Genomic DNA, 11,739 nt, shown 5'->3' on the forward strand with positions numbered 1-11,739 from the left:
CAATCGAAATGGCAATGAGTTTCTGACAGGTTAGAATGCTTAAGGTTCTAGCTATGTGTCATGTGCCACCTGTAAGTAATCATTTTTTCCCTAATGGATGAAGGCCAATTTCAAACGCAATTTTAGCCCTTTGCACTGCGATGTCACCCATCAACAGTCACCACTCTAAAATTAAAAATTTTTATACCTTAAAAATTAATAACCACATTATTTTAGGAAATTTAAAAATGATATAAAAATACTGTATTATGCATTGTAAATGATTTAGTACTTATATTTATTTCAAACAGCATTTTAAAGTATTCAGAGTGCAAAAGATTAACACTAAGTTAATTCCGACGTAAACAATTTAATATAGACAGTAAACTAATAATAATAAACTAATAATAAAAAGAATAAAATAATTTTAAATATTAAGTTTTCCACTCATACCGAAAAGGAAAAAAATAATTCGATTTCCGCCACACCTGGAACTGAAGATGTAAAGTGCATCACTTTCATTCCACCGAAAATTCTTTTTTTGATATTTTTCTCAAATTATATCCTCTATAGCTTGTCTATGGAAAGAACTTCCCTTGCCATTCATCTGGAGCTGCGGTGGTGGGTCAATATTTAAGACAGGTTTTGAATCAGGGGAGATAGAAACTACCCTCCTTAAAATGATTGGAAAATTCTTGTTTCCATAGCAGCAGACAGTTTTCTATAAACAAACTATAAGTTTTTCGTTTCAGGTTTGAGAAATATTTAATTATTTTTTTCATTTCAGTGAGAATGAGAAACATTATAATTGTTTTTCTTCGTATTTTAGTGTATCATGTTTTTTAGTGTAGCATTTGTTTGTTTATTTATTTTTTAATTTTATTTCTCAGAGAAACTACCCAATTCCATAAGAAGATACGCATTCAAGTTGGCCTTCCGTAGATTTAAATTCTTCATAGACACGGTCCTTCAGATCATTTCGGAGAGGAAAAAAACTGGACAGGTACACTTGATTTTTTTAAAAAATGATCGGTGAGCTTTTCAATCTGAACAAAGCACGAAATAAACATGGGTCCAAGATGCGTGTTTAATAAAATGAACAAAAACATTTCATTCCGTTTTCACTGTAGAAAATGGATGCTCAAATTTCACGAAACTTTCTTCGTTTTTGATGAAACTGTTTCATGGTATATGCCTCGAGCGAATATTTCGTCAAAGTGACGAAATAACAATCGTCACTTCTTCGAGGAAACGAATTTTGTCAATAGTAAAGAAAGGTTTCGTCTTTCTGTTCTCCCCCCCCCTCCAAATAAAAAGTAATGCCTAATGCATCTAACTTTTCTAATAATCACTTTATTGTAAGCATCATATTGCTGGATCAATGCTGCTATATTAACACAAGAAACATAGATAGAACTGTGAGAAAAATTACACCCATGCCAGAAGCGGGATTCAAACCAGGGATGTTCCTGATACAAAGCTAATTCCTCGGCCATCCTACAGCCGACCGGCTTATTTCGTCACTTTATTTTCGATCGTCTAGTCTTCATAATAGTTTACAATCTACCACAATACAATACTCTACGAACAGGTTTTTAGTTAGGGAAACATTTTCTTCGTAGATTTGAGAATTCCGATTTTCGTTACAAATCACGTGATTTTGAGAACAAATTTTTTCTCAAAATGAACGAAATATAACTCAAAGATTGCTGAAGCTTCAAAATTGAGAGTTCTATTTTTGAGAATGCTTCAAACTTCTTTTATCAGTATTGTTTTGTTTTTTAGTAATAAACTAATGGATCCAAATAAGTTCGTAATTTGATGTCTTCCAATTGCCTTTATCCCTTATAGCATTTTTTAAATTAGTCTTTTTTTTTAAGTAAACCGTTGTTATTACAAGGTTTTCACAAGTCCAATAAAAATATAATAATGGTATTAAATGCACAGTGTACGAATTAAAATTTTTAAAAGTCACTATATCGTTTAGAAATCGGTATACGAAGAGATCATCTGTATTGTATCTAGCCACCCCTACCCAGAAGTCGAAGCGGGGGTGCCATCCCCTCTGCAGAGGATCAAAATTGTGATGGCATGTCTTCGGATCATCTTCAGGGGTGTTTCCCAGACCGTCGCCAATAGCCCATCGTGCAGCTCTAGTGCGACGTAAATTAACTACAACAACAACCCTACCCAGAAGTCCTGGTAATGATTATGCTTGGTCTTTAAAAAACTAAGGAAAGGTAAGTACACAATTCCTTGTTTAATTCTTCAATTTCGGTTGAATATTGAAAAGACCTAATTTTTATTGCGTCCATTATTTTAAACACACATTTTGAACTGTTTCCATTTACTTAAAAAAGCAATTTGAACTGTTTCCATTTACTTAAAAACGCAATTTAAACTGTATCCATTTACTTAAAAATGCACTTTGAAGTGTTTCCATTTACATAAAAACGCAATTTGAGCTCTGTCCAGAATAGAAAGCTCTCTGATTTATTATATTTTTTCGATTTTGAGATATTCCATTACTCTTCGTTCTTTTCAGACAAAAAATGATTTTTTGCAACTTCTACTCGACGCTGCCACAGAGACGTCGAAAGATGAGGAAATGGAGGAATCGGTTGACATGGCAGCCAACTATGGAGATGATTGCTTACAACATAACATATTTAAGACCACTTCTTCCAAACGTCAGTAGGCGATGTTTTTCTAACACTTTATGAAAAAGCAAAATAAAACATTCATATTTTGTAGTAAACAATACAAAATTCGCCTTCGTTTATATTAATGTATTGAGCCGAGACGTTTCAAACAAGAAAATTGCGAATCTTAGCGTGTTTAGGAAGAGAGAACCACATTCAGCCTCTGTTGGAACACCGTGTTACCTTAGCTGTTACGAAATTAAGTGTTAACTTTGAAGAATTTCTATCATTCGCCGAAAAGGTAATGGATTCTTAAAACACAATGGATTCAAGAGGCACATTCAGAACATTCTGGAACTTCAAACCATTCTTGATACTGCAACCACTCTTGATACTTCAAACCATTCTGGAACTTCCAACCATTCTAAGTTCTACAATTTTTCGCTCAGCAAAATAAAATGCAACGTTAAGTTAAACTCTCAAAACAACGGTTTGAAATTTTCAAAAATAGAGGGATAATTGAATTGAAAGTTCGCGGCATCGAGTAAACTTTTTTTAAACTTAAAATGATGTGTTTCTTTGATATTTTAAGCAATGTCTTTTTTAAAATTAATCATAGCTTATTGAGTTCAATTTATTTTTCAAAATGTTCTCTAACGCATTTTTAGACATATATACAATAAATATACAAAAATTCTACGATATTAACTCAACGGTTTCGATCAAAAACAAAATCTCTTTTTTAGGCATATCAAAGAATGAGCTGGTGGCTCAGAGTTTAGTCTTCTTCCTAGCTGGTTACCACTCAACCACGACAACGTTATCTTTAGCCACCTATTTACTGGCCTTGAACTCTGATGTACAAGAGAGGGCATACCACGAAATAAAAGATGCATTAAAAGAAACAAAGGTAACATTCTGAACAATTGAGCCAGCTTCTTAAAAACATTTTTTTCTCCTCCTCGACTAGTTCTTGATCAAAAATGTATGAGAGATAATTGTATTTTTTATTGTTTGTTTCAGAGATTTGTTTGGGTGTGAAGAAAGAATTTAATGTTTGTGCTTATAGACTTTGCTAGCTTCTTAAAATATCCTTTATGCGACCCCGATAATTTCTTGAACAATAGAATAACGATAACCTGTTGGTAATCACGCACTTACGTTAATAAAAGGTAGCAGAGATAACCTTAGTCTTGTGCATGTTCACTTTCTATTCTTCAATAGTGCAGGAATACCTAGTGTGACTTACTCAATGAATTTTATTAATTCAGTAAAAAGTTCAGCTTTTAAAATAACAGTTAAGTATTAAATGAACACAATTAGTAAATATAAGCTCTTAAGAAGATGGAGAAAACATGAAGTGAAACTTATTGAAAGTTATACATTACATAATTAAACAGCGTCATCTAGTGGCTAAAATAATAAACAGTGAATCATTGAATTGAAATATTAGTGAAGAAATATCTATTTTATAAAATAACCAATGACATTTTCTTTTATTTGGTTGGGTGCCATGAAGGAAGTATTTATTATACAGTGCACAAAAAAAAGGAACACTTAGAATATCTTTTGATCTTGTCATCGAATTTTCTTGTCTCAATATTAATGTAGAGATGCCAACTTGCTCCGGACAGCAAATAAATATTTTCGAGTGGTAGTTTATTAATGTGTGATTCTTGGTTTTATAAATTCAGTATATTAGGTCAATATCCATCACTATTTCTAAATAATTTGAAGGTTTATATAATTCGCCACTTTGTTCCATGTAAGTCATGCTACACCAATAAAAATGTAAACAAAATTAGTCAATTATTTGCAAATTTTAGTTCGTAGTTATTTACCGTTTTTTAAATTATTACGGCGTGCTTGGAGCAGTTGGCATCTCTGTTAATGATTAAAAAGGATGAAATCAACTGTGTTAATTCATTAGTGCAAATTATATTTTAAGTTCCAGGGTCAGGCACAAAAATGTAACAAACATACCTTTATTTTATACTTGGATTTCTGACCCTTAAAATTGGGACGACGGGGAGCTGTAATCAGGAAAACCTAGTCCCAATAGTTTAGCAGGTGAGTGGTCGAAAGTTTGAACCCCTTCATGATAATTTTTTATTTTTTACGACGTATCTCGAGAACATTTCAAGCAAATTAAAAACTTTTTGCACACAATTATGAAACTGGTTGTTTAAAAATAATTCCATAAAAAAAGTATTTTATAATGATTATTTATTATTTTATTTAATAATAATCGAAAAAATTTTGAACTGCAAGGTTCACTCATTTTTACGTCATTTTAAAGTATGTAATTTTAAATGGCAAAATACAAATTTTGAGCGAAATCGGTCAAATAGTTCTTGAGAAATTGAATGCTTGAAATTCGATTTCTCAGGAACTATATGACCGATTTCGTTCAAATTTTGTATTTTGCCATTTAAAATTGCATTATTCAAAAGGATGTAAAAATTGTCAATCTTACAATCAAAAACTTTTTTCGACAATTATTAAATAAAATAACAAATAATCATTATAAAAGACTTTTGTTGCTTGGAATTATCTGTGGCTAAGCAAATTTTATAATTGTGTGCAAGAATTTTTCAATTCGATCAAAAATTTCCCAAGATAAGGTGAAATACGCAAAAGTAAAATTAACTCCAAGGGATCCAAACTTTGGACCGCTCTCAAGGCCGAACTGTTATGACGATATTTACCTGATTTTGGCTACTCCCCCCCCCCATTTCAGGGCCAGAAATTCGAATCCGTCAAAAAAAAATATGTTTATTTAGAGAAAGTACGCTTTTGTGTTTGATTTCATAACTTAAAATATCGTCTGCACTAATTAATTAGCCTATTTGAAGTCACCCTTTCAAACCATTGAGTCCTAGAACGTGAAGATCTAATCATTAGATCAAAAATTATTCAGGGTGGTCTGATTATTTATTTATTTATTTGCTTACTGTACATAAAGCGTTGCAGTTTGGTTTTTAAGTATTTAACATGCCTTGATTTTTTTTAGGGAGAACTTACATATGAGAGTATACATAAGATAAAAATTATTGACGACATCATTTCAGAAACGTTACGTCTCTACCCTCCATTCCCTACGTAATATCATTACTTTTACTCTTTTTATTAAAATTTCTAACTTGTTAACTTTCAATAATGGTGTATAAAATAATCATCATTTTCTTATTGAAATAGGATCGAGAGAATAGCTGCTGCTGATTACGAATTAGGAAATACTGGAATTAAGATTCCGAAGGGAATGACGATCGAAATTCCAGTCTATTCAATGAACAGGGATCCGGAGAATTTTTCTGACCCTGAACGCTTCGATCCTGACAGGTAGGCATTTAATTTATTTATATTTTATTATTAATTTTTTTAAAAATTTATTTATTATTATTTCGGCTCCCTCTTCCAACTTGGAGCACCCCCCATCGAAATTCTCCGCGGCCACCGGGCTCCAGAACTTGCAAATCTTGTTATCAAGGCTTTTGGAGAACTCTAATCTTTGCACTAGCACTGCATGCATAGACACGACAACAACAACAACATTTATTATTATTATTTTTTTTTAGGGAGATTTACGGCAAACTTAACCCTTAAGCATTGGTCGGAGGTAACGCTCTACAAGTAGCGAAACTATTGTAGTTGCTACTTTTTCCGTAGTTTGAAGTGTAGTGCGCTACGTAAAGACAACTGCAATAGTAAAAGAACTCTACAATACTAAAACAAGACTCACTAAAATACGAAAAAGAAGTATTGTAGTGAGTTGTACGAACAAAAAAACAGTAGTTTGTAACAATTCCAGGCAATTACTTTTAATGTTAGTTAAATAAAGAAACTAAGTTAAACGCTAAAAAAATTTTGAATCTGATGGGTGCATCGAATCTGATTGCGGGTCCGTCAACGTACACAATGAGAATGCCTCTGTGGTCGAGCATTAATAAGATGTAGTACGTCTGACGCTCGGAAAAATCCGGTGTGAAATCGGTCCAGTTGTCCAGAAGGCGAATTTTAAATATTTGATTTTTTTAAATTCGATTTTACAAGAACTATAAAGTAAGTTTTTGTGCCTGATTTCGTTACTTGAAATATCGCCTGCATTAATTAATTAGCGTATTTACGGTTAGCCTCTCAATCCATTAAGATTCAGTCCTAGAACGCGAAGTTCCGATCATCAGATCAAAAGTTATTCAGGGTGATCCATTTTTTATTTTTTTGCCCTGTTATTTATTTCTTGAAGGGTATAAAAAAACATTGATAACTTAAATCACAGAAATTTGATAATCTCCTAGCATTTCTTAAACCACTGTCGAGAAAAGCATAGAATTTGAAAGTTTAAAGAACAAATTCGTAAAAAGTACTAAAGAATTAAGAAAACAATTTCATGTAAACGTGAATTAAAACTTCTTAATATCTCCTCATATTTAACCAAGCCAAACATTGGTTTTCCCCCTCTTAAAGGGTAACTGTTTATAATCCAGAGCCTACATATGTGGATAGAAAGCCGTCTATGGAATTTTTCCTTCATTCTTACATTCTTTCGTAACAGTAAAGTCTATATGTATTGCCTGAATTCATCGAGGGTGACTGTTTATAAACCAGAGCTCATTCCATACTAACTAATTGTTGTTGTTGTTGTTAATTTACGTCGCACTAGAGCTGTACGATGGGCTATTGGCGACGATCTGGGAAACATCCCTGAGGATGATCCGAAGACATGCCATCACAATTTTGATCCTCTGCGGAGGGGATGGCACCCCCGCTTCGGTAGCCCGACGACCTGCGAATATGGAATTGTCGAAGTCGAGCACTTTACGGTAGCACAGTTTAACGAGGACCCATACTGCACACCCTCGGTCCCTACGCAGACTGATCCAAGTGGTCACCCACCCGCACACTGACCGCAGCCAGTGATGCTTGACTTCGGTGATCTGCTGGGAACCGTGTCTTATCGATCAGTCCACTGCGGGACCCATACTAACTAAAAAAAATGTTTATTACATTGGACAATTGAAATTAAAAATGAAAGTATTTTAATAAAGACTACAATTTATCAAATTAATTGATTGAGTATCAAATCTTTCTCTCTCTCTCTCTGTATACATATAATGTTAAGATATAATTTCTTATGTTTTGCTTCTTGTAACAGATTCAGTCCTGACCAAAGAACTGAGCAGATTCCTTACAGTTATTTGCCGTTTGGAGCGGGTCCTCGAAATTGCATTGGTATGAGATTTGCGCTGATGGAACTGAAAGTGTGCTTAATTCATGTGTTAAGCGCCTTTAAGATTACTCCCAAGACAAAGGTATTTTAGAACAATTCTCATGAGTGAATTTATGATATAATTTAAGACTCAATGTGCTCAATGCTTTATATTTTTTTTTGTTTCATTTGGAAAACAAATTAATACAATTTATATAAAACCCGTCGTTTCATTGAATTAAAAATAATCATTAAATGCTGTGTAATAACTTCGAACACCAGCGCGTGGCTCGAAACCACGGAAGCGTTATAGCAATATTAGGGAGATTTCGCACTTTTACTTAACGTACAGTCGCGTACGTTAGATTTGAAGCAACTGCGCATGCTACGTATCTTAACGTTACGTTAGCTTAATTAACGCTACAAAGACAAAACTACAATGTTTATAATGTTGTTTTCTGTTTAAGACGACCTTCAAACTAAAAACATGGACATGGAATGCGAATTTGAAGAAATGTATTCATGAAATTTAGAAATGAACCATGCTATATTACTACTAACTTAGCTAAGTAGTTTATAGCCAACTACTGTAAGTTATGGTTATTTGTGGAACTCATGCAAAAACTAAATTTCTTCAATCTTAGGCCACAAATATAAATTATAAGCTGCATTCTTTATCGCTGAATTAATCAAAATCTACCAAATTTTTCTTCTTAATACTTCATTTTTTCCAAGAATGCCGGAAAATTTTACTTATGGAGAAGAATAATGCGGATTCTTTAATCAATTCAAAACATAAAAAAAGGTTATTAAAAGTTTTTGTTGTTCAAAAAATTTGAATGAATGTCGAATACGAAGCAAATGAAAGAAAAAAAATCCCCAAAAGGGAAACTAATCCCTAAAATAATTTTTATTAAATGCAAATAAAAAATTAGCCTACTTATTTTACCAAAATGTATAGGCGTGAAACTGTAAACAAATATAAATGAAAAATAGTAATAATAATAATAATAAAATGAGAAATGCAGTTAAGGAAGAAAAATATTACGTCTTTCCATATCGTCCCAGCAAAAAAAAATAGCACTATACTTTTACAAATAGCCATGTTCAGCTTTTGGGATTCTTATGAGAAGTTCTGGTTATTCGTGAATTTTTTTTAAAAAAAGTCTAAAATCGCAAATAATTTTATAAACAACAAAGTAATGCAAATTTTTTATTTTTTTAGGATCCTTTAAAGTTTTTGAATAGCAGAAATTTTCTAACAACTGAAGACATATTTGTGAAGATGGAAATGCGACAGGATTGTCCTTTAAAGGAATAAATAGAAGAAAAAAGAAGAAACGAAAGATGTATTTTATAGTTCTATTATTATTAAAATGTTGATACCATCATGTTTTTTTGGTATTTTTCAAAAGTTGTAACGCAGTTCTAGGTTGCTTATTGAAGTTTTAAAATTGAAAAGCAGTTATAGGAAAAGTACATAATATGATCTATTTTATTTTTATTTTAGAACCGTGGCTCAGCGACAGATCTTTTGTAGCAGGAAAAGGTGGTTCTTTGAGCCAAAAACCATTTGAAATTGACGTGTAGGTTTTAAAGAGATGACACTTAGACAAAAATAATTCTTCCATTTATTATATGGTGTTAAAACCGATCATCGATGGTGCTAGAAAAAGTGGTCTTTTTTCAGTAAAGTGGTCAGAAGTCTTCCATTCACTATAGGGCAAACATCAATGATGCTAAAAAAAAAGAGTTCTTTTTTTTTTTTTTAAAAAAAAACGAAAGTCTTCCATTCAATATAATGCGAGCATCTATGATGCTAGAAAAAGTGATCTTTTTGTTGTTGATTTTTTTTTTGTTTTAAACAGAAATCTTCCATTCATTATAGTTCGAATATAGATGTTGTTAGAAAGAGTGGACTTTTTTTGTTTTATAGTTCGTCATTGAGGTGTATAATTTTCATTCAAACACATGGGACAGTGGTTCCCGAATGGTGTTCCGTGGAGCAATAGGTTTGCGTGGAGGTGCAAAAAGGTTTCTTTAGGTTTAGGACTTGGTTAAGTTAGAGATTTAGATCTTCTTTATGTTAAGAGTACCTCGCAGTAGAGATTTGTGAAACTTTATTTATATTTAGATCTAATTAATAACCTATTAGTTACTTATTATTTCGACTATGCTTATGAAATTATTTAAAACGAAATACCAATTAAAAAGAAATAATAAATCTTTTTGTATAAAAATATATTATTTTTTTAAGAACAATATTTTTAATATATGAAATATTTATATACTTGTTTTGTTTTTTAATTTGAAACATTGGTATTGATTTACAATATTATCGAAAGAGCTTGCATTTATGAAAATCTCCTTTAATATTTCCCATCGCGCATTTCAAATCAAAATCTAAATTCGTTACTTAAGAGATATGTTTCCCTGGTAACCATTTTCATCGTCTATAACAGTCCTTTTAGTTTTCGTTTAAAAAATAAATCATAATGTTGGCTTATTTGTTTCATTTTCGTTAATGTATAGACTCCATAAACTAATTTAAAACTTAATTAGCTATCACTCCAGGAGTAGTGAAATCGATTGCCCTGTTATATTTAGATTAATTAAAATTTAGATTAATTAAAAAAGAACGATAAAAAAATCTCGTTCTTCTTTTAATTTTTTTCAAAATAAAGTAGTATTTTATTGGTTCATTTGCTGCCAATTGTTTTTATATGCTTTATTAGTTATAAAGTCGGGGTTCCACCAAAAAAGTTCAATTATTCAGGGTTCCATATCTGAAATAAATTAGAAATCACTGCTATAGGGAATACTTTGTTATGTTTCTCTTATCTTTCTCGTCAAATAAAAATGTTTATAAATAACAATGGCCCAATTCACTCACCATTATAATTGCTAGCATAAACTATGCTAATTTATTAGTGTATAGATAGTATTTTAAGTTACGAAAGCATGTAGTAATACCAAATAAACTTAAGTACTACTGATGAAGTACTAATATACAATTATATAATTGCGTGTCAAAAATAATTCCGTGTAAAAAATATTTTTTAATAATTATTGCTTGTATTTAACGATAATCCAAAGAAATTTGAATTTTAAGATAGAAAAATTTTATTTCATCCTTTTAAAAGTAAATTCAAGTGATAAAATACAAAATTTGAACAACAACTATAAAATAGTACTCGAGGCATAAAATTTTAAATATACGACTTTTCAATGATGCATATTCTTGGGATGGATATTTTTAATAATGGATACAATGGATGGATAACTTAGAACCTATTCCACTTAACTCGTTCACATTTTGTATCATTCATTCACCATTCAATTTTTTTATAAAGTAAAATAATAAATTTCAAAAAAAAAAAATTTTTACATGAAATCATCTTTTAACAATTGTGTGCAAAATTTTATGATTTCGAGGTAAAAAGTTCTTTTCGAAAAAGTTCGAGGTAAAAAGTAAAATGTATATAGAAGCTGAAAAATTCAAATTAACATTAACACATAATCGTTAAGTTGAATTTATTGTCAATCGAAATATCTACCACTTTTCAACTAGATAAATCTCTCAAATTTCAATTGGATTCCTGTGTCTGATACCCATTCAAGTTACAATTGTTTTGTTTTTTTAAATGCTGCAAGAAAAACGTTTCCGAAACAATTTTTTTAGCACTTTTCCATAAGCAAGCTAACAAATAAAAAGGGAAAAGAAAATTGATATTTTAAAAACAGCATTTTCTAAGCGTGATATAAAGATTTTTCGAGAACTTTTTATAAGCAAACTAACAAATAAAAGAGGAGAAGAAACAAATTTGAAATTTTAAAAACGACGTTTTCTGAGCGTACGATAAAAGGAGAAAATAATTCTGTTCTTAACAGACCAAAATATAAAAATCG

The 11,739-nt window shown here is 31.2% G+C and overlaps 1 protein-coding gene across 2 annotated transcripts in view; it reads left to right on the plus strand.

Moving 5' to 3' along the window:
- The window catches only part of LOC107436862 (cytochrome P450 3A11-like), a 26,444-nt gene extending 17,223 nt beyond the window's left edge, over nt 1–9,221 (plus strand). For both annotated transcript variants that reach the window (XM_043046421.2, XM_043046422.2), the window contains exons 8-14: nt 870–982; nt 2,525–2,669; nt 3,368–3,531; nt 5,635–5,723; nt 5,820–5,963; nt 7,777–7,933; nt 9,056–9,221. In XM_043046421.2, the coding sequence (XP_042902355.1) occupies nt 870–982; nt 2,525–2,669; nt 3,368–3,531; nt 5,635–5,723; nt 5,820–5,963; nt 7,777–7,933; nt 9,056–9,151 (908 nt within the window). In that variant the 3' untranslated portion in view covers nt 9,152–9,221. The remainder of the gene's footprint in view (nt 1–869; nt 983–2,524; nt 2,670–3,367; nt 3,532–5,634; nt 5,724–5,819; nt 5,964–7,776; nt 7,934–9,055) is intronic.
- The last annotated feature ends 2,518 nt before the right edge of the window (nt 9,222–11,739 follow it).

This window comes from Parasteatoda tepidariorum, chromosome 10 (assembly GCF_043381705.1).
Source record: "Parasteatoda tepidariorum isolate YZ-2023 chromosome 10, CAS_Ptep_4.0, whole genome shotgun sequence".
NCBI lineage: Eukaryota > Metazoa > Arthropoda > Arachnida > Araneae > Theridiidae > Parasteatoda > Parasteatoda tepidariorum.